This window comes from Rhincodon typus, chromosome 41 (genome assembly GCF_021869965.1).
Source record: "Rhincodon typus isolate 14 chromosome 41, sRhiTyp1.1, whole genome shotgun sequence".
NCBI lineage: Eukaryota > Metazoa > Chordata > Chondrichthyes > Orectolobiformes > Rhincodontidae > Rhincodon > Rhincodon typus.
In genome coordinates this window covers 9,059,284-9,083,002 of record NC_063372.1, presented here as the reverse complement: position 1 = coordinate 9,083,002, position 23,719 = coordinate 9,059,284, and the positions used below count along the sequence as shown (strand labels likewise).

The following is a 23,719-nucleotide window of genomic DNA, read 5'->3' as shown; positions in this document are numbered from 1 at the left end:
TGTTCATGAGGTTGTTGATTAGATTTCTCTTGTAGCATATGGGCCTGAAGGAATACCAAACTGTATATTCATCGGTGAACACAGGGTTTTGATAGATTTTTTAAAATGTTTATTCATTTTTGTGGGATGTGGGCATCGCTGGCTGGCAGCATTTAATGCCCATCCCGAGTTGCTCTTGAGAAGGTGGTGGTGAGCTACCCTCTTGAACCGCTGTGGTCCACCTGCTGTGGGTTGACCCACAATGCCTTTAGGGAGGGAATTCCAGAAATTTGACCCAGTGACAGTGAAGGAACAGCAATATATTTCCAAGTCAGGATGGTGAGTGGCTTGGTGGGGAACTTGAAAGTGGTGGTGTTCCCATGTATCTGCTGCCCTTGTCCTTCTAGATAGAAGTGGTTGTGGGTTTGGAAGGTGCTGTCTGAGGATCTTTGGTGAATTTCTGCAGTGCATCTTGTAGATAGTACACACTGCTGCTACTGAGCGTCAGTGGATACTTGTGGATGTGGTGCCAATCGAGCAGGCTGCTTTTTCCTGGATGGTGCATAGCTTCTTGAGTGTTGTTGTGGTTCCACTCATCCAGGCAAGTGGGGAGTATTCCATCACACTCCTGACTTGAGCCCTGTAGATGGTGGACAGACTTTGAGGAGTCAGGAGGTGAGTTACTTGCTGCAGTATTCCTAGTTTCTGACATGCTCGTGCAGCCACTGTGTTTATGTGGTGAATTCACTTGAGTTTCTGATCAATGATAGCTTCCAGTATGTTGATAGTAGGGAATGCAGTGATGGTAACACAGTTGATTGTCAAGGGGCGCTGGTTAGATTGTCTCTTATTGGTAATGTTTAAAGCCTGGCATTTGTGTGGCATGAATGTTACTTGCCACTTATCAGCCCAAGCCTGGATATTTTCCAGATCTTGTTGCATTTGAACATGGACTGTTTCAGTATCTGAGGAGACACAAATGGTGCTAAACCTTGTGCGATCATCAGCGAACATCCCCAATTCCGACCTTATGATGGAGGGAAGGTCATTGATGAAGCAGCTGAAGATGATTAGGCCTAGGACGCTGCCCTGAGGAACTGCTGCAGAGATGTCCTGGAGCTGAGATGACTGACCTCCAACAACCATGACCATCTTTCTTTGTGCCAAGTATGACTCTAACCAGTAGAGAGTTTGCGCCTGATACCCATTGATTCCAGTTTTGCTAGGGCTCAATTTTATTGAATTCAAATTCCACCATCTGCCGTGGCGGGATTCAAACCCAGAACCCCAGAACATTAGCTGAGTTTCCTGGATTAATAGTCTAATGATAATACCACTAGGCCATCACCTTCCTTTGATAGTAGTAGAGAAGCCATTTGCAAACTCCCAACTAATGTATCCAAGAAAAGGGAGCTGATTTTGTTGCTCCATTTCAATGGTAGTTTTGAGTGCAGGATGGAGTTTATTACTCTTCGGCACTGTGGATTCAAATGTAAATGCGTTACGTACATATCAGGCATTTGCAAGGGTAGGAGGTTAGTGGTGATTCAACTGAAGACACTTCTCCTGGTATTCATCAAGGATGTTAGTAAGAGCTGAGCCTCAAGGGGATCCCATGGCAGCATCATCTCTTTGGGCATTCTGGTTTCATTGAACAGTGCGCAGCCTACCTCAGGTTGCCCTGGAAGGGGAAGATGTCTCAAACATCTGAACAATGGATGAAGCTAGCCGTCTCAAGCAACTACTATTGTAGTAAACCCACGAGTGATTTTCTTCACTGACAGAGGATGTATTTGCCTGTCACACAAATGACTAATTTGAGTTTCAGTGCCAATGTGATGCCAGGTATGTAGGCCATTCTCGATAACTGGCAGATCATGTCAAATAACACCTCGTTTTGACTGTCCGCAGTGGGCAGTATGCCAACTGCACTCAACCAATCTGTGCTTGCAAAACTCAGAACATAGTATCCAATATGAGATGTGATTTTACTATTGGACAACATTTACTAAGTAATCCTGACCATGTTGTGAATTTCACTGGAATCCAATTTTAACAGAATCAATTGGGCTTGCAATGTGCACGTGCTGGAAGCTCCATATATTAACACACAGGACCCTGTTGTACATAGGCAAAAGGAATTCGTTCATGCGTTGTGTTTTTTCTCAATGGGTAAAGGGTCATAGAGCTGCCAATCCCTGCTGCATTCCCCATGTTAACACCCTGACCAATCAGAGTCTACCTTTCTGGCCTGAGTTTAATCAGATATCAAAGATTGACAGTTAATAGTTCCTGCTGCATCTCCATGCCAACCATCGTCCCACCATCAGCACCCTCTTCTCACGCTGTATAAATTGGTGTTCCCTTTCAAAGCTTGGTTTCTTGCATTCCAGTCCTGATGAGGGCAAGACAAAAAGTTTTGATTTTGTCTCTACCTTTTGCCATTTTTCAGGGGGATGTTGTTTGATTTAATTTCATTTTGAAGCGTGATGATTATTTTAGTAAGACTGGTGTGAGATTTCCCTTCTTCCCCCTCACCGTCACCTCCCACATCTGCACACAAATTGAAGTCAAATGTAGTTGCCTTGGCAATGCTGGTAGGTTTTCTTTCACTTCAACTAACAAAGAAATAGCTTTTGCTGGTTTGGGAAACAATTATAGATAGTTTTGAAGTTAGAAGTGTGGCTCAGTTATTAAGTGTGAATATGGTTTAAGGAACTCAGTCACACAGACTGGAAATGTCCCAAGTTGGATTTGAGGCTACTGTTGACTATTAAATGATCTTAAATGCAGCCGCATAAAAGTCTAGAAGGCTGGTGAAGCCAAGGCCTATCTTATGCTGGACCAGCGGTCGCCTGTTTGGCTCCGTCCGAACTTCCCAGGAAATCTGAAACGATTTCCCACTGGCTGGCCTCACAATCCCAAACAGCAAAACTGATTGACAATGCTCTTGTTAGTTTTCTTTTGAGGTGGGGTTAGTCTTCCCAACTTTGAGGCCAACCTTGGGAGATATGGAGGGGTTAAAAGAAAGCAGCCAACTCAATAAGCACAGTTGGAAAATGATAACGAATGGTTTCTGAGGTTGTTGGTGGGGAGGATGGTCACAGGAAGGCCCCATTTCCACAAGAAGGCCCCATTGGTGCAGCAACCTGCTGACTTTCTTTGAATTATTTGCCTTGCTGATTGAAAAAGGTCACGAAAAGCTCCTTCAAAGCTTACGCAGGAAGAATAGCAATTTGAGTGGAGAAGGCTAAAAGCATTCAATGCCCCAATATGAATTTGACTTTTCCCTTCAGTTCAACAAGTGAGAGTACTGGGCAGGAGAGGGGTACTGGGAAATGGGGATGCAACAAAAAGCCAGTTGACAGCAATAGAGCAGCTCTTGAATCACGTTTTTGTTTCTATTCCACAGCAACAAGAGCAGGATCCAACGAACCTGTACATCTCCAACCTGCCACTAACTATGGATGAGCAGGAGCTCCAGAACATGCTGAAACCTTTCGGTCAGGTGATCTCCACGAGGATACTGCGGGATGCCAATGGTACCAGCCGAGGTGTTGGCTTTGCCAGGTAAGGATGGTTTGAATTAAGTTTGTCCGAACATGGGGCTAATGGAGTTTACCCTACTTTTGGTCTTGGTCTTCACTGGCAAGCTGGGCACAGGTTTAAATAAAGAGAGGCAATTCCTGAGCTTGGGGCCCAGGCAACTACAGGCATGGCCACCAATGGTAGGGCTGAAGGAAACCAGGGATACTGAAGGAGGTCAGAATTAGAGGTGCACACAGATTTCTGAAGATCTTGGGTTTTTTTTTAATTCCTTCTCCTCCACCCATCAACCTGTTCAGGGATGGTACAACACACCTCTGGAGCAGGTGGGATTCAAACCCAAACCTGGTTGGCTTAGAGGTAAGGACAGTACCACTGCACCACAGGAACCCTGCCCTGAAAGCTGGATCCTCAGCAGGGTAGTTGAAGAGGAAAATAGCAGAGGCCTGGAATCAATTGAAGACTGCAGGTGCAGCAGGCGGTGAAGAAGGTAAATGGCGTGTTAGCCTTCATAGTGAGAAGGTTCGAGTCCAGGAGCAGGGATGTCTTGCTGCAATTGTACAGGGCCTTGGTGAGACCACACCTGGAGTATTGTGGGCAGTTTTGGTCTCCTTACCTGAGGAAGGATGTTCTGGTGATGGAGGGAGTGCAGTGAAGGTTTACCAGACACATTCCTGGGATGGCAGGACTGATGAATGAGGAGAGACTAGATCGATTAAGACTGTATTCACTGGAGTTTAGAAGAATGAGGGGGAATCTCATAGAAACCTATACAGTTCTAACAGGTTTACAAACTTGGGGTGTGTTTTCACTTGAACGTTGAAGGATGAGGGACGACGTGGTAGAAGTTTACAAAACTATGTGAGCATGGATAGTTGGAGTCTTTTTGTAGAAATGTCAATTACTGGAGGACCTAGGTTTAAGGCAAAAAGGGGAAAGTTTAAAGGAGATGGGAGAGGAAAGGTTTTTTATACAGAGGGTGGTAAGTGCCTGGCATGCACTGCCAGAGGAGGTAGTGAAGGCAGATACAATAACAATATTTAAGAGACATCTTGACAAAAATAGGCAGGGAATAGAGGAATACGGACCATGTAGAGGCAAAAGCTTTTAAGTTTAAAAAGGTATCATGTGATGGCGCAGTCTTGGTGGGCCAAAAGGTCTGTTCCTGTGCTGTACTGTTCTTTGTTCTATGATAAACGCAGGGTAAATGCAGGAAGGATGTTTCCAATGACCGGGGAGTCCAAAACCAGGGATCGCAGTCTCAGGTCATTCAGGACTGAGATAAGGATAAATGTCTTCTCACAGAGATTGGTGAGCCTGTGGAATTCTTTGCCACAGAAAGCAGTTAAGGCCAAAACATTGAATGTTTTCAGGAAGGAGTTCGATATTGTTCAGAGAGTTAAAGTGATGAAAGGGTTTGGGAGAAAGCAGGAACAGGGGACTGAGTTGGATGATCAGCCATGATAGTATTGAATGGGGGAGCAGGCTCAAAGGTCTGAATGGCCTACACCTGCTCCTGTTTGCTATGTTTCAATGAAAAGCCTACTTTCCTAGTGAGGTGACTGATGATGTACTGTCCTTATGACAATTTGCAAGGAGTCCAAATGTTTCACTCCTCGATTAGCTCACCCCACCTCAGAAAAAGGAACTTGATCCTCAAACAGGACAGGCTGAGGATGTAGATGGTACAATGACGCCCCCGTGTGTACAGATGGGATTATAACATTAATGATCTTTCAAATGACTGCATTCCAGACCCTGTGCACGTCTTTGTTTTTGAGCTTTTATTAACAAAAAGTGTCAAAGAGCAGGATTCCAGCGTCCTGGGTGGTGTTGTGTGAAACATAGCCTTGTATCATAATGGACCTAAAGTCCAGGGTCAATCCCAGGCTGTGCTGAGTTAGCTGGGGCATTAAAGTTAGCCAGAACCCAGGGCTTGATGGAACGTGGGTAAATCTATATGTATGGCTGTTTGAGAGAGAGGGAGAGGTAGAGGTAGAGTGTGTGAGAGAAAGACAGTCTGTGTGTGAAAGAGAGAGACAGTCTCTGTGTGTGAGAGAGGGGGAGAGCGTGTGTGAGAGATGGGGAGAGCGTGTGTGAGAGAGGGGGAGAGTGTGGTGAGAGAGAGGGAGACTGTGGTGTGTATGTGTGTGAGAGAGGGAGAGAGTGGTGTGTGCATGTGTGTGAGAGAGGGAGAGAGTGTGTGTGTGAGAGAGGGAGAGGGAGAGAGTGTGTATATGTGTGAGAGAGAGAGGGAGAGAGTGTGTGTGTGTGTGAGAGAGAAAGGGAGAGTGTGTGTGTGTGTGTGAGAGAGAGAGGGAGAGAGTGTGTGTGTGTGAGAGAGAGAGAGGGAGAGAGTGTGTGTGTGTGTGTGAGAGAGAGAGGGGGAGAAAGTGTGTGTGTTGTGAGAGAGAGAGAGGGAGAAAGTGTGTGTGTTGTGAGAGAGAGCGAGAGAGGGAGAAAGTGTGTGTGTTGTGAGAGAGAGAGGAAGAGTGTGAGAATGTGAAAGAGTGTATGTGAGAGAGACTGTGGAATGTGTGTATGTGAAAAAGAGAGTGTCCGTGAAAGAGAGAGTGCATGTGTGAGAGCGAGAAAGAGTGTGTGTGTGTGTGTGAGCGAGAGACAATATGTGTGTGTGTGACATATAGACAGATGGCATGAGTTGTCTGAGAGAGGGTCAGTATGTGTGTGTGAGAGACAGCGAGATGGTGTCTGTGTGCGAGAGTGTGTGTGTGAGTTACAATGTGTGTGTGAGAGGGGGGAATGTGTGTGTGAGAGGGAAGGAGAGTGTGGTGTGTGTGTGAGAGGGAGAGTGTGAGAACGAGAGACTGTGTATGTGAGAGAGTGCGTGTGAGTGAGAGACAGTGTGAGTGCTAGTGTGTGTGAAAGAGAGAGACCGTGTGTTTGTGAGCGTCTGAGAGAGAGACAGTACGTGTGTGTGGGTGAGAGCAAGACGGTGTCTGTGTGAGAGAGAGGGAGAGAGTGTGTGTGTGAGAGAGAGAGAGAGAGAGAGGGAGTATGTGTGCGTGTGTGTGTGTGTGCGCGTGTGCATAAGACAGTGTGCGTGAGAGAGTGTTAGAGTGTGTGTGTGTGTGAGAGCGAGAGACTGTGTGTGTGTGAGAGAGAGCAGGATGTGTGTGTCCTGAGAGAGAGAGAGACATTGTGTGTGTGGGAGAGAGTGCATGTGAGAAAGAGAAAGTCTGTGTGTGGGAGAGAGAGAGAGCGACAGTCTCTGTTGGTCTGAGAGAGAAAGAGAGAGTGTATATGAGAAAAGAGTGAATGTGTGAGAGAGACTGAGTGCCGTGTGAGAGAGTGTGTGTGTGTTTGAGAGAGAGAGTGTGTGTGTGAGAGAGGGAGAGTGTGTGTCTCTGTGTGTGTGTGAGAGAAAGAGAGAGAGGCAGAGTGTGTGTGTGAGAGGGAGAGTATGTTGTGTGTGCACGTGTGAGAGAGGGAGGATGTGGTGTGTGTGTGAGAGACAGGGTGTGTGTCAGAGGGAGAGTGTGCTGTGTGTGCATGTCAGAGAGAGACAGTGGGATGTGTGTGTTTGAGAGAGATGGAGGGTGTGAGAATGAGAGACTGTGTGTATGTGAGTGTGTGTGTGAGCGAGAAACGGTGTTTGAGCGACAGAGGGAGTGTGGTGTGTGTGTGAATGTGAGAGAGAGAGAGAGAGTTTGTGTGTGTGTATGTGTCTGTGACAATGTGTGTGAGAGAGGGGGAGAGTGTGTGTATGAGAGAGAAGAAAATGTGTGAGTGAGAGAGGGAGAATGTGTGTGTGAGAGTGGGAGAGGGTGGTATGTGTGTCTGAGAGAGTGTGTTTGTGATAATGAGAGACAGTGTGTGTGGGAAAGAGTGTGAGACAGTGTCTGTGTGAGAGAATGAGAAAGAGTCTGTGTGTATGTGAGAGAGAGATTATATGTGAGAAAAGAGTGTGTGTGAGAGAGACTGGGATTGCTGTGTGAGAGAGAGAGTGTGTGTGTGTACACGTGAGCATGTGAGACAGTCCGTGTGTGAGAGAGAGAGAGACTGTGTGTGTGTGTGCACGTGTGTGTGTGTTTGTGTGAGAGAGAGAGAGGGGGAGAGAGTGTGTGACAGAGAGGGGAGACTGTGTGTATGAGAGAGAGGAGAGTGTATGTGTGAGAGAGGGAGAATGTGGTGTGTGTCTGATAATGAGAGACTGTGTGCGTGTGAGAGAGGGGGTGAGTGTGTGTGAGAGAGAGACAGTCTGAGTGTGAGAGAGTCTGTGTGTGTGCGAGAGATTGTGTGAGAGACTAAGATTGCTGTGTGAGAGAGAGTTTGTGTGTGTGAGTGGGAGTGTGTGTGCGTGCGCGCAAGCATGTGAGACAGTCCGTGTGTGCGAGAGAGTGTGTGTGAAAAAGAGAGTAAGTATGTGAGAAAAAACTGTGTGAGTGAGAAACGATAGAGTGCATGTGTATGTCTGTGTGTACGTTGTGACTGAGGCACCACACCCCTGCACTGTGATGATCCCCACTTAGTGATTTGCTTCATGTATGAAGAGGTTACTTGAGGAAGAAACTGCTCCGTTCAAAGGTTTGCATCACTGGGAGACAAAAAAATTGCCCGATTTCTTTTTGGAACTGTTATGCCATCTCTTGAAGAAGACACGTGTGAGAATTGGGAAAGATTTTCCACTTTTTGATGGGGGACTGTGGGCTCCCAGTGCTGTTGGTCAGCATTGGGAAATCACAGGCAGGCCCTTGCTGGAATTTAACGGTATTAAATGTTTTCCCCACCTTGGTTTTGTCAGTGTACAACTTTGTGAGCCCCTACCTCCCACCAGCTCGGCCTTGGTGTTTGTCCGTCTTGATTGCCTTTACCAAGGCTGTCCTTGAGCAGCTGAGAAGCTTCGGGCCAGCCTTGTCCTGACTCAGGGCTATCCACTGTCAAGGCGCATGGAGCGTCAAGTTCTCACTTCGTCCCATCAGAGCACCACTTGTCCCTCACGGCAGTTTAGCAGTCAAATCTAGGAAGCACAAGACCTCTGCACACTCTCTCTCCAGAAACAACACGGCGGTGGAAGTGAAGAGCAACTTGAGATTGGGATTGTTTGTCCTGTATGTCGAGCATTTGTGAAAATGCTCTCTTTCCTGTTTTCCCACATGATCCGCGGAGACATTTATTTTTGTTCCTCAGCAGTGTAATCTTTTGAACATCAAGGTTTATCACAGCCTTTTAACAACAAAAAAAATAGTTTCTGCTCCATTTGCAGTTCAGCTCTGTTGGCGTCAGTTTTCCCTCACTTCCTTGCCAGTTCCACATTGTAAATGGCTGCATCATGACCCTGGGCACTGCCATCTGCCATTTTGTCTTCCTGCAAGTTCCATGGCATTAATAGTTCAAAAACTGGCCATGCAGCTCAATAGGTCTATGCCATGGTTTATGCCCTATTCAAGCCTCCTCCCACTCCCTCTTTATTGAACCCTTTTACCATAACCTCTTATTACTCTCCCCCCCACCCACCCCCACTGTGGATTTCTCTAGCTTCCCCTTCAATATGTCTGATATTTGCCTCAACTATTTCTTACAGTACCCAATTGTGCACTCTTCTGAAGTCCCTGCTGGATTTAATGGTGGCTAACTCATATTGATGTCTTCTGGTTTTGGACTTCTCCATAAGTGGATACATTTTTTCTCCTTCTGCCTTGTTGAAACCCTGCATAATTTTAAAGCTTTCTATCTGGACACCGCTGTTCAGTCTTTCAGGTGCGGCAGGTGGTGAAGAAGGCAAATGTTGGCCGAGAGGATTCATGTCCAGGAGCAGAGATGTCATGCTGCAATTGTACAGGGTCTTAGTGAGACCACACCTGGAGTATTGTGGGCGGTTTTGGTCTCCTTTCCTGAGGATGGATGTTCTGGTGATGGAGGGAGTGCAGTGAAGGTTTACCAGACTGATTCCTGGGATGGCAGGGCTGACGTATGAAGAGAGACTGGATCGGTTAGGACTATATTCATTGGAGGTTAGAAGAATAAGGGGACAGATCCCATAGAAACCTATAAAATTCTAGATGCAGGAAGGATGTCCACAATGACCAGGGAGTCCAAAACCAGGGGTCAAAGTTTAAGGATACAGGGTCAGCCATTTAGGACTGAGATTAGGAGAAATGTCTATACCCAGAGAGTGGTGAGCCTGTGGAATTCTCTGCTGCAGAAAGCGGTTGTGGCCAAAACATGGAATGCTTTCAAGAAGGAGTTAGGTATAGTTCTTGGTTCAAAAGGGATCCAAGGGTACGGGGAGAAAGTGGAAACAGGGGACTGAGTTGGGTGATCAGCTATGATCATATTGAATGGGGGAGCAGGCTCGAAGTGCCGAATGGCCTACTCTTGTTCCTGTTTTCAATGTTTCTTGGTCGTAGCCTCTCTGGATTATCCTTTCTGGTGTTGACACAACTGCCTACAAGGGATAATCCTATCCAATTTATACATTGCTGGCACATCTTAACTGATGGATAGAAGCCATTACTTTGTAGAATGGAGGTGGCCATTTTTGCATCCATCAATGAATGGAGTGAACAATGCATTTGTTTGTTTGTGATGATGTTGATTGAGGGAGGGATATCGTCCAGGATACAGGGAGAAGTCTCATTGTTCTTCCCCAAATGTTGCGCTGGAACCTCATACGTTTACCTGAGCTTGGTTTGACAAGGATGAAAGCTGGGACCACTGCTGCTGTCAATTCACATTAACAATTTGGACTTTGGAATCAAGCACAATTTGGATGACATTGATTTGACAGGGGCAGGGAATGGTCAGTTCCTGGAATGAGCAGATTGCTATATGAGGAAAGGCCAGATAGGCTGGGCCTGTATCCTCTGGAGTTTAGAAGAGTCGGAGGTGACTTAATTGAAACATATAAAATCCTGAGGGGGCTTGACCGGGTGGATATGGAAAAGGATGTTTCCTCTTGTGGGAGAATCTAGAACTAGGGGTCATCATTTAAAACTAACGGGGCTCCCATTTAAAACGGAGATGAGGAAACATTTTTTCTGTGAGGGTTGTGAGTTTTTGGAATTCCCTTCCTCAAAACGCAGTGGATGCGGAATCTTTCAATATTTTTCAGGCAGAGGGAGATAGATTCTTGATGACCAAGGGGGTGAAAGATTATTGGGTGGGAGGGGTATGCAGGAATGTAGAGTTGAAGTTAAAATCAGATTAGCCATGATCTTATTGAATGGCAGAACAAGCTCGAAGGGCTGAGTGGCCTACTCTTGTTCCTTGTTTGTTTGTAATACCAAGGTGGACTGCAATAAATGACAAGAGGACATTCATAAACTTGCAGAATGAGCAATAAAACTGACAAATGAAGCTCAACAAATGTGAGATAGTACGTTGTAGAAAGTGCAAGTCTCAGTCAGGTAGAGGAACAAAGGGATCTTGGACAAATAAACCAATCATTTGAAGTTGTGCCACTGGTCAGCAAGACTATAAAGAGAGCAAACTGAGCACGAGGCTTTATTTCTGGAGGGGTAGAATTGAAAGGAAGGGAGATTGTGCTAAAAATGCAGTGAATCTTGGTTAGACAACATTTATGCACTGTCTGCAATTCTGATCTTCAGACTATATACAAGATATAGAGGCACTGGAGAATGTGCAGAGATTATAAAAAATGTTACAGAAATATGTGTGCGCACACATCAGAAATGGATTGACAGGCTGGGTGTCTTTTGGGAAAAGAAGGCTGACCGGTGACTAAATAGAGGTCTTCATAATTATGAAAGGTTTTAACAGAGGGAGTGTTTCCTCTTGTAGGGATTATCAGAACTAGAGGCCATTAAATAGGATAGTCGCCAGGAAATCCAATCAGGAATTCAGAGGAAACTTCTTTACCCAAGCAGTGGGGAGAATGTGAAACTCACTTCCACAGTCACAGCGATTGGTTGAAGTGAATAGTATAGATAGTATCTTCAGAAAAGTCCAGACCCGAAACGTCAGCTTTCCTGCTCCTCTGATGCTGCTTAGCCTGCTGTGTTCACCCAGCTCTGCACCTCATTGACTCTCTCCAGTCTGTTCTTCCAAATTCCTTCCTCCACAATCCAATCCTTCACATTGTAAGTCCAAGCTGTGTTTTATCTTTTTCTCTTCCTTTGTTTCTGAGTCTTGCTGGACTGCCAAGTCCATGAGCATTGCCACCCTGTCAGCTCCCCACGTCACCTGCCAATTGTGCCAGCATCTTGTAAAAGGATGCTTTCTCTGCTCTCTGAAACCAGTTGTAGCACCTTATTGCCCTCAGCCTTGTGATCCAGTACACTTGTCAACTGGGGTTGGCCAAAATCGTGGAGCCTCATGCTAATGGTTCATCCTCTAGGCACACTGTCGTCTCAAAGTCAATCAGTCAGTAAAGTCACAGTCTAAAGATATGAGGTAGTAATTTAGGACTGGGATGAGGAGAAATGTCTTCACCCAGAGAATGGGGAGTCTGTGGAATTCTGTGTCACAGAAAGTGATTGAGGCCAAAATATTTCGAGAAGGAGTTAGATACAGTACTTTGGGCTAAAGGATTCAAGGGGTATGAGGAGAAAGTGGGAACAGGGAACTGAGTGGGATGATCAGCCGTGATTGTATTAAATGGTGGAGCAGGCTCAAAGGGCTGAATGGCCAACTCCTGCTCCAGGTTTCTATGTTTCTATGTTTTAACGAACTCTTGTGCTACTCAACTGGATTGATCTTAACTGTCAATCAAACAGGTTTTGCATTTCCCCACTGCTAATAGCATTTTCATGAGTAAATGAAGATGTTCAAAGAAGATAAAATCTGCTGATCTTGCAATTTGTTCATACCATTCTTCACCTGGATTTGGGCTCATTGCTGCAGAGATTATTCTTCCATTTCTGGGGGTAGTCCAGGACACCCCTGGAGGAGTTGGCAAGCCGGAACAGGCAGCAAATCTTGACCCTTCCAGCCAGACCAATGTGGCCCAGAGGCACATACAGCTTGTAAAAGCTAATATTGGCAGGAACAAAAAGTGGAAGAGGAGAAGAAGATATATATTGAGGATTAAAATTAACAAACAATAATTAAATTAAAGCAGCAAGTGGACCCTGTGAGATAGGGCTTAATCAAGGGTAATAATGTATAATTAATGCTATGACAAGCCATAAAGATGGATTTCGCTTGTGTTAAAGGCCTAATAAATCTAGTGTTTATTGCTGTCTTTGTATACTTTATTGAGCTTCTGTATTTCACATCAGTCAAGTCTACCCACCTCTGAGGAAAATGATGAAAATCTCACAAAGAAATATGCAATCATTACACGATTCCTGACCTCTAATTCACACAATAAACCTTGAGGCGGTGTGTGCTTTTATATCCTGGCTTCTAACAACGCCAGTGTTTACCTTAGGCCTCAGGCTTCATCTGATGGTGCCAAAGTAAGCAGCATCTCTTTGAGTTATTAAGAAAACACAATGATTATGTTCCAAAGCCTGGGGAAGTACTGTGTGAATTGTCTCCAAGGGAAGGTAGAACAGAGGCCCACTAAATCCAGGGGTAAATAGACCTGTTAAATCGGGGTGCCCTGGTTCAAGAGTTCCACCCTGCATTGAGGGCATGAGTCATTCTCATCACCAAAGATACTAATACTTTAAAGAGCATTGAAGCAGCCATGGTCTGAACTATTTCTAAACAAGGGTCCTGACCCAAAACATCAGCTTTCCTGCTCCTTTGATGCTGCCTGGCCTGCTGTGTTCCTCCAGCACCACACTGTGTTATCTCAGACTCCAGCATCGGCAGTTTTTACTATCTCTGAACTAATTTGCTTTTATGAGGCAGAGAGGGGTCCTCCAGGGGAAAAATAAAGCATTTTAACTTTTCAAATCCCATGTTGGAGGCTCTCTGAGCAAAATTTGTTTCCAGTCACCTTCACACTCAATTGAAGCTTTGGGATTTGTAGATGGTCTGAGAGGGGATTCTGCCCGCTCTGTCCTGATGTGGGTTCCACTTAGGCCTTTCAAAGTGCGTGAATTCAGAATTTCCTTGGAGTGTACATCCAGTCCCCCACCCCATGATGGGAGTGGGAAATCAGCCCTGCCTAATTGGACTATTGGTGGAGGTGCCATCCAAATTCTTTTTGAGGTAGAAGTGTAACTTGTGTCCTCCACTAGGAATTGGAGGTGTAATGGCTCAAAATGAGGCAGAGATTATTGGGTGTTATAGATTTGGGACTGCACACTGTTGTTGTTTGGGTACGTTTTGTTGGCTCCCAAAGACAGTGGGATGCTTTTGTCAGCCAGTGCTATCCTCAACACTCCTGCATGCCACCCTAGAATCACAGAATCCCTGGTGCTGTGAGGTAGCAGTGCTAACCACTGAGCCACTGTCCTCCCCCCGCCACCCAGGAAATCTTGTATCCAAGTCTGCTTCATTCAAAAGCTCCCTTCATTCATTCAGCCTTAATTCAAAATATGGTACCTCAGGCAGTGCAGCACTCCCTGAGTGGCACACTGGGAGTGTTCGAGCTGGGTTACATGTAGTTTGGACCATGAGCCCCTGTTCAGTCGAGGGTAGCCTGGGACTGTCCAACCTTTCCTTTGCAAAGACCTTGCAGTTACCATACACAGGATACCTTGGGAGGACGATTTTCAAGCTGATTTTATTCCTGTGCCCTGGCCTCAGTGAGCCGCCACTTGATTTGACTTGTTTAACTCTGTGCCTTTGGCTGTTCTGCCCACAGGATGGAATCAACAGAAAAATGTGAAGCCATCATTGCTCACTTCAATGGGAAATTCATTAAGATGCAGCAAGGAGTTGCAGGTGAGTGCAATGGATTGTGAACCTGCCCCTTGCTTTGTGTTCCCTTGAGACGAGGGAAGGTGGGAAATGCTATTATTTATGATTATGATTACAGGGTGGAGTAACACAACATGGGTTAAGGATTCAAATAACAAAATGGGCAGGCGGAAAGGGGCACTGGGCACAGGTTTGAGAGTTCCTTGACCCAGACTGAGGGTCATCCTTCTCTGAAGTGTTGGCGTTTTCTCTCTTTCAATGCAGCTCCCTCAGAACCGCTGCTGTGCAAATTTGCAGATGGTGGGCAGAAAAAGCGGCAAAACCAGAACAAGTACTTGCAGAACGGCCGGGCCTGGCCTCGAGATGGAGAGCCGGTAAGAAAGGGCCAGATGGCCTACTCCTGCTCCTCATTTCTATGTCTCTGTGAACTCTGGCGCTGTTCACTCTGTTATGTCAGCCTTTGCACATTGGCTGTTTCAGAAACAGTGAGAGGCAAGTAGGTGCCATCTGTACAAATGGGCTCAGCCCAGGCAATGCCACCAGGCCGAATCTTGCGTGCATTGCTTCCTTGCCATACTGTCTCCTGTCCTTGCCTCCCACCTTACGCCTGCAATAAGCACAGACTCAACCAAACCCACGGTGATCTATCAATGGGATCTGTCCATAAAAATGACACCAAGCTTTCAGTTGGCTGCTATGTCAACACACCACCATGTTCTAGGCCAATATTTCTGTCATAGGCCTGCTGCTGTGTTCCAGTGAGTTTCAGCGCAAGGACAGCATCTCATTTTCCACTTGGGGACCCTGCAGCCTCTAGGACTCAACATTGAGTTTACTAATTTTAGAGCCTGATTCCATCCTTCCATGTTTTTTACCGAACACCACACCCAGTCCTGTTACAACGTGGTTGCTTTTACATTCATCCATCCTGACCTACTCTCAGCTCTCATAATCACTCCACTACAAGCCCAACGACTCCCACAGTTACCTTAACTATACATCCTCACAACCGGCTTTCTGTAAAGACTCTGTTCCATTCTCCCAGTTCTTCCGTTTGTTTTCTGATGATGCCAACTCCTACAAGGAAGCCTCCAAAACATCCACCTTCTTCCTCAACCGAGCATTCCCCAGCACCATTGTCGACAGGGCCATCAGCCATGTCCAACCCATCTCCTGCACTTCAGCCCTCACCCCCCTTATCCCTCCCACAACAGTGATAGGGTCCCCCTTATTCTCACCTATCATCCCATCAGCATCCACACCCAGAGGATCGCTAACTGTCATTTCCGCCATCTCCGGCGGGATGTCACCACCAGACACATATTCCCCTCCCCTCCCTTGTCAGCCTTCCACAGGGATTGTTCCCTCTGGGACACCCTGTTCCACTCCTCCTTCACTCTTAACACCTCCCCACACCCCCACGACACCTCCCCATGCAACTGCAGAAGGTGTGACACCTGCTCGTTTACCTCCTCCCTCCTCAGTAACAAAGGCTGCAGATACACTTCGCGAGTAAAGCAGCGCTTTACCTGCACTTCACTCAATCTAGTTTACTGCATTCGCTGCTCACAATGTGCTCTTCTCAACATTAAAGAGACGAAACACAGACTGGGCGACAGCTTTATGGAACACCCCCATTCTCTCTGCAGAAAAGACCCTGAGCTTACAGTTGCCTGCCACTTCAATACACCTGCTTGTTCCCTGGACAACATCTCTGTCTCAGGCTTGCTGCCGTGCTCCAATGAAGCTCAGCGCAAGCTGGAAAAACAGCACTTCATTTTCCACTTGGGAACTCTGCAGCCTTCTGGACTCAATATTGAGTTCAACAACTTTAGAGCTTGAGCATCTTTTCCCATGTCCTTACTCCAATCCTCACACACCAGGCCTTGTCATCAGATGAGTGCTACCACAAACAACTCATTGTCAGCCACTAACAGACCCAATGAGCAACTATTCATTCTCCCAGGTTGACTATTACCCACTCCTTTGCCTAACTGTTTTTCTCTGTCTCTGGGCTCCATTTCCACCTATCGTTTACTCCTCCTCCCTCCCCTACCCTATCTTCAGTGCATATACCAATCCTTTTCTAGCTACAATAAGTTCTGAAGAAAGGTCACTGGACCCAAAACATTAACTTTGCTTTCTCACCATGGATGCTGCCAGACCTGCTGAGTTTCTCTAGCAATTTCTGTTTTTCTTTGAAGATATTGGTGTCATAGAAACATAGAAATTATGTGCAGGGTTCAGCCATTCAGCCCTTTGAGCCTGCTTCACCATTCAGTATGATCACCGCTGATCTTCTGTTACTGCCACATTCCCACTTTCCCTTCATACTCCTTGATGCCTTCAAAATATAAATATTTATCAATCTCATTTTTGAATATATTCAGTGATTTGGCCTCCGCATCCTTCCTTGGTAGAGAATTCCACAGGGTGACCACCCTCTGAGTGAAGAAATGTTTCCTCATCTCAGTCCTAAAGGTCTATCCCATATCCCCCTGAGACTTGACCCCTGGTTCTAGACTCCCCAACCAGGGGAAACATCCTCCCTGCATCCAGACTGTCCCTTCACCCACATTTCAATAAGAACCCCTCTCATCCTTCTAAATTCTAGGTGAATACAGGCCCAGTTGAACCAACCTTCCTCATACGATAATCCTGCCATCCCCGGTATCAGCCTAGTGAACATCCACTGCTCTCCCTCTATGGCAAGGATATCGTTTCATAGGTAGGGAGACCAAAACTGCACACAGTACTCTGGCTGTGCTCTCACCAAGGCTCTGTATAAATGCAGTGAGACATCCCAAGTCTAAACATAAGATGCTCCTTAACACCACATATTTGATCAAGCTTGTGGTTACCGAACCCAATATCTCACGTGGTTTGGGGTTAGATTTTGTTCAGTAACACTCCTGTGAAGCACCTTGGGATGTTTTGTTAGATTTAAAGTAAGTTGTTGTGTTTGTGCGATTGGGCTAGTAATCCAGAGGCTCAGGCTAATGTTCTGGAGTCATGAGTTCACATTCCACAATGGCAGCTAGTGGAATTTAAATTCAATTAATTAATAACAGTAGTAATTAATAAAAATGTGGAATTGACAACTACCTTCAGTGATGGTGACCATGACAACTATCATCGATTTTCATAAAAACGCATCTGATTCACTAACTAAAACCAAAAGAACTGCGGATGCTGTAAATCAGGAACAAAAACAAAGTTGCTGGAAAAGCTCAGCAGGTCTGGCAGCATCTGTGAAGGAGAAAACAGAGTTAACGTTTCGGGTCCGGTGACCCTTCCTCAGAACTAATTCACTGATGTCCTTGAGGGAAGGAAACTGCCATCCTTACCTGGTCTGGCCTACATGTGACTCCAGACCCACAGCGACGTGGTTGACTCTTAACTGCCCTCTGAAGGTTGAGAAAGCCACTCAGTTCAAGGGGCAGTTAAGAACGGGCAGCAAATGCTGGCCTTGCCAGCGATGCCCACTTCCCATGAAAGGATAAAGAATAACTTTGCTGTTTCCCTCAAATCGCAGCAAGACCTGTTCTCCCATTACTCCTATGCTCAGTCACTACCATTGACTCCCAGTCCTCTTTAACGTGCATTTGAACTGTTCAATTTTCAAATCCCACCATCGCCCTATCTCTGCCATCCCCTCTAGCTTCACAACCCTTCAAGATATCTGCCCTCCTGTAATTCCAGTCTCTTGTACATCCTCAGTTTTAATCACATCACTATTGGTGCTTATCTTTCAGCAGCATGGGCCCCCCTGGAGTTCCTTCCCCAAACATCTTTGTTTCTCCACCTTTCCTCATTTAAGATGCTCCTTCAGACCTGCTAATCTAACTTAACTTCAGGTCATGTGCCCTATTGTCTCCTCTGCGGCCCAGCATCATACTTTGTTTGATATTAACAGCTGTGGGGCACTTTGGGATGTTTCTCTTTGTTAAAGATACTATGCCAAGGCAAGTTGTTCTTTTTGTTTACCTGCCAAGATTCATCGAGAGTCAAGGGGAACTGGACTTTCTGATGTGATACTGGGCTATGCAGAGCACAAAGCTCCTAGACCGGGATCTCCAGCAAGTGCTGACTTTGTTGCTATTTATTGAAGCATAGTGACCAGGTCTGAACAGACGGGGAAGGGGAAAAGTTGGGCCAGGGTTAGCAAGACTATAAAAGACAAACCATAAAGGAGGCTTTATTTCCAGAGGGATAGAATCAAAAAGGAGGGAAGTTATGCTAAACCTGTACTGAGCTTTGGTTAGACTACATTTACATTACTATGTGCAATTTTGGTCTCCATAGTATAGAAAGGATATAGAGGCACTAGAGAAAGAGCAGAGAAGATTTACAAGGATGATACAGGAACATGTGGGTTTAAATACCATGATGGGATTGACAGGATAGTTCTGTTTTCTCTTGAACAAAAGTAGCTGAGGGGTGAACAGAGAATTCAGAAGAGATGCCTTCACCCAGAGAGCAGTGAGAATGTAGAACTCCCTCACACAGGGAGTGGTTAAAATGAGTAAGAGAGATAGGTTTAAGGGGAAGTTAGACAAGTCTATGAGGGAGAAGGGATAGAGAGTAATGATGACAGATTTAAATGAGGAATGATTGGAGGAGACTCGAGTGGAGTGAGCACTGGAAGGATGTTCCCGATGACTGGGGTGTCCAGAACCACTGTGTCACAGTCTAAAGATTCTGAGTTTTCTTTATCCATTCATGGGATGAGAGCGTCGCTGGCTAGACAGCATTTATTGCCCATCCCTAATTGCCCAGAGGGCAGTTAAGAGTCAACCATGTTGCTGTGGGTCTGGAGTCACATGTACGCCAGACCAGGTAAAGATGGCAGTTTCCTTCCCTAATGGACATTAGTGAACCAGGTAGGTTTTTCCCAATAATTGACAATGGATTCATGGTCATCATTAGATTCTTAATTCCAGATATTGACTTCAAATTCTGCCATCTGCTGTGGCGGGATTCAAACCCAGGTCCCCAGAATGTTATCTGAGTCTCTGGATTAACAGTCCAGCGATAATACCACTTGGCCATCACCCTGTCATTTAGGACTGAGATGAGGAAAAATTTCTTCACCCAGAGATTGGTGAGCCTGTGGAATTCTCTGTCATAGAAAGCAGTTCAAGTCAAAACATTGAATGTTTTCAAGGAGTTAGATATTGTTCTTACAGCTGAAGGGATCAAAGGGTATGAGAAAAAGCAGGAACAGGGGGACTAAGTTGAATGATCAGGCATTATTATATTGAATGGCAGAGCAAGCTCAAAGGGCCGAATGGCCTCCTCCTTCTGTTTGCTATCTTTCAATGAGAATGAACACCAGCATGAACTGTTTGGGTAAATGATCTGTTTCTGTGCTGGGTATTCTGTGGAATCCATGGTGCACACACGTGTATTTAAAATGACTAACTTGAACCACATGTAAGTCAAGACATAATTCTTTCATGATCTATGAGCTTGTGCTATATTTTCCTTCTGGTTGATGTCTTTGTGAAAGATTCACAATGTTTGGAAACAGTTATATAAATACAGCGTGATAACCATGTGAGACACCTTGAGACAAGTGGGTGGCCTTCAGGGTGGAGACTGATTGTAAATTAGGATTTAGGAATGGAGATGTAGTTTTAAATATTCAGGAATTCAGCTTAATTTCATTTAGAGATTAAGGGCTGTTTATGCCCAATTTTCCTTCAGAAATCAAATTAGTGCCTACAATAGGATAGTTGATGTAAGGGTTATGGAAGGAGATTAAGTGAGTGAGTAGAGTGTACGATGAGTTAGACTATTTCTATTGTGTGGAAGGTGCAGATGGACTGAAAGGCCTGTTCTGAATCCAGATCTGGTTGTTTACTGTTAATGAGAAGACTTTTCAAATAAATACCTCAAGACATTGTTAATTTATTCCCTCAGGGTACAATGACTCTTACATATGACCCAACAACTGCTCTGCAAAATGAGTAAGTATTCTAGCCTTACTATGATAGTTGTTCCCATTGTAGTTATCAGGTCATCTTATCTTTTTCAATGCCTTAAGCCTCACACCAACTATTACCCTGGCTAAGAAAGTGGTGAAGCAACTGCCTGCTGCGTCCCATGATTGATGAATCCAGCAAAAAACTCAGGTCCTCTGAAGCAATCATCTTCTATTATAGTGCTTTGTCTGGAAGCTCCAAAGGAGAAAGGATTTCTTTTCCAAATTGCCAAGAGAAAAGGCTAATGATCTGTTGGCAGATCAAGTCTAAATGGCCACGTGTTGCCATGGAACACCTTCCTCTGACCGAGATTTTGCCATGGACCACCTTTTTCTGATTGGCTGAGGCATTCCCATGGACCACCCTTTTCTCCTGTGGCATAAATTATTGTGATTGTTGGAAATCTGGCATTCTTGCATTTACTCCTGATGAGAGAAAGACAAAAAAAAAGCTTGAACAACTTGTCTCTCGTTTCAGTGATTTCTTTCTCCTCGATGTTTCCTTACATCTTCTCCTGACCTGCTATCGGGGTTTACTGCTGTGATGACCAGCTGTCCTGCAGTTCCTGGCCAAGTTATTGCTTAGGCCTAGGGGTGACTTTTTGTGATCTTTACTCCAGTGGAGTGCCCAGTTCCACAGGAACAAGGAGTCCATATGTCTCTGCTCCATTTTTCACATACGCCAGAGGATTTGAGGGTTTTCCTTGGCGGTGACTTCCCATACCATTAAACAAGAGATAGTATCCTTGAGATTCACATAGTATGTGTGGGTCAGGGTTTCCTATGGTTTTAATGAAGCTGGATCAGGATGGAATTGTAAAAAACAAGGAATCACAGGGGAACAACAAAATCAACATTGGCTAACAATGACTGAGTGTCTGTCTCTGTCCTATCTCGCTCTAGATTTTATTCCAGCCCATACAGTATTGCTCCAAACAGGATGATCGCACAGACATCTATCTCACCATACATCACTTCTCCTGTGTCTTCATATCAGGTGAGTGTTTGTGGATTACCCATGACACCATGCATACTCTCAGTGTAGGCCTCAGACCTCAAGTGCAGGTTGGGTTGGCAAACACCCACAATTGGCATGGTGTCTTTTGGATACCACGTAGCATATTCAGGAGAAATATCATAGTTCATAAATAAAGATATTTAAAAGAATCTGTTTGACCATTTCAACTTAGGGGTTTCATAAAAATTGGAGAGGGAAAGGAGCAAAAGCTGCTTGAGGTGAAGATGCAAAAGGGAAAGCGATGGTCTAGTGGTATTATTGCTGGCGTGTTAATCAAGAGACCCAGATAATATTCTGGGGAGCTAGGTTTGAATCCTGCCACGGCAGATGGTGGAATTTGAATTCAAAAAACAATTCTGAATTAAGAGTCTAATGATGACCATGAATCCATTGTCGATTGTCGGAAAAACCCATCTGGTTCACTAATGTCCTTTAGGGAAGGTAACTGCCATCCTTACCTGGTCTGGCCTACATGTGACTCCAGACCCACAGCAACGTGGTTGACTCTTAGCTGCCCTCTGGGCAATTAGGGATTGGCAATAAATGCTGCCTGCTGGTGGCTGTGCCTTCTGCCAACTAGATCCTAATTAAATGTGATGATGCATTTCTCCTCCTCCATTTGTTTGTCCTGCATCAAACATCATTGCCTAAGTAATGTGTTCGGACATGCGATCTGAGGTGAAGTATTTGCACTCATATAGCACCCGACCACATCGCACACAATTGTGTGAGCAGTTATTTTCCTGTGTGAAGAAGGAAAACGTAAACATTTGTTTCATTAAAGTGTTTTTCAAAATCTTAAATGCCAATGGCTTGAAATCCAGTCTTCTTTGACTAAATGTGGGCTTCACTGACCCACTCATTTGTAGTTTCTCATTCCTAGGTGACTTTTCCACCAAGTGTATGCCTTCCCCATGCCCTGCAGTGACAACAGACGGTTCACATCCCAGGGGAGTTTTAGGAGTAAGGTTAGAAGTTAGGCAAAGCCTTCAGCCAGACATACAGAGTGGACCATTATACGATGTCAGTGAGTGGAGTGAAGCGGTTGGGCTGGGGCTGGGGGTGGAGACGCAATTTCTGAAAGGTGGGGAGAGGGCTTATTTCTTCAAGGTTTAGATGCACAGCCATTACCTCAAGCACCAAATCAATATCTAAGCTCTAGTGGACAGCTGATGATTTGGAGCATATTTTAAACATCACTTCAGGTCATGATCACCTCTCAATCTGTACTTTCAAGTGCATTGCTAAGTGGTGGAAGATAATAAGCTCTCTGCATTCCTCCTATTCTGATCTCTTGAGCATCTCTGATTTACATTGGTCCATGTACTACTGGTGGCTGTGCCTTCAGCTGGCTGGGTCCTAAGTTCTGTATAATTCCCTCCCTGAACCACTCCATTTTCTACTTCTCTCTCCTGAGTTAAGATTCTCCTTAAAACCTACCTCTTTGATCAAACTCTTGGTCACCTGTCCCAGTATATCTTTTTGTGGTTTGGTGTTCTATGTTGTGATGTTTTTCTGTGTTGAAGATGCTATAAAATTAAAATTATTGTTGATGACTATTCTCTTGTTTCATTTCATATGAAGGTCCATAGCCCATCCTGGATGCACCATCAGTCGTACCTTATGCAGCCTATGGTAAGTTTTATTCTTTTTCCCTTTTTTCCATTGTACAAAATAAACCTCAGATCCTGCAGAAGATGTTACCAAAGCTTTTCATTTTACACCCATCAGGACCAATGCATGAATGCCAACTTTCAAACAATTACAACAATTTATACCACAGGTGAAAGGGTGCTGCTTATGGTTTCCTGTTTGTTTCTCCATGGCAATGTCTTGGTCAATCGGAGTCGACCTGCTGACCAATCGATCTCTAATGATCTTGCCACCCTACTGGAGTTACAGCACTATCTGGTCCTGTTCACTTCACCATGGTGGCAACAAAGCATACCCTCACCCAACCTGAACACACTTGCAGGCAGAGATAACAAGGTGTAGAGCTGGATGAACACAGCAGGCCAAGCAGCATCAGAGGAGCAGGAAGGCTGACGTTTCAGGCCTAGACCCTTCAGGCAGTCATGGACTTAAATCTTGGACCCCAACCCCACCAAACCACTAGCTCTCCAGCCCAGGTTTAATCCTTTTTGAACTGTGAACTGATCCCAGTCAAGAGAGTGACTGGTAAACCAATCCTTCACAACACTTGAACCAGTACCGGGAAGTTCCCAGGTATCAAGCTGCCTCGTCCCTTAACTCACACACAAAATGGGAGCAGTAGTAGGCCATTCAGCTCTTTGAGCCTGCTCCACCATTCAGTCAGATTGTGACTGATCTCATTTTAATCTCAACTCTACATTCCTGCATATCCCCCAATAATCTTTTATCCCCTTGGACATCAAGAATCTATCGACCCCTGCCTTAAAAATATTCCACCCCTCATCCCCCCCCACCCC

At 45.3% G+C, this 23,719-nt stretch overlaps 1 protein-coding gene across 4 annotated transcripts in view; it reads left to right on the top strand.

Annotated features, from left to right (window-relative positions):
* The window catches only part of LOC109926570 (RNA-binding motif, single-stranded-interacting protein 2-like), a 109,693-nt gene that overhangs the window by 74,914 nt on the left and 11,060 nt on the right, over positions 1 to 23,719 (top strand). For all 4 annotated transcript variants that reach the window (XM_048618930.1, XM_048618928.1, XM_048618929.1 and 1 more), the window contains exons 4-9: positions 3,392 to 3,549; positions 14,210 to 14,289; positions 14,530 to 14,639; positions 20,191 to 20,237; positions 21,155 to 21,248; positions 22,854 to 22,904. In XM_048618930.1, coding sequence (XP_048474887.1) covers positions 3,392 to 3,549; positions 14,210 to 14,289; positions 14,530 to 14,639; positions 20,191 to 20,237; positions 21,155 to 21,248; positions 22,854 to 22,904 — 540 coding nt within the window. The remainder of the gene's footprint in view (positions 1 to 3,391; positions 3,550 to 14,209; positions 14,290 to 14,529; positions 14,640 to 20,190; positions 20,238 to 21,154; positions 21,249 to 22,853; positions 22,905 to 23,719) is intronic.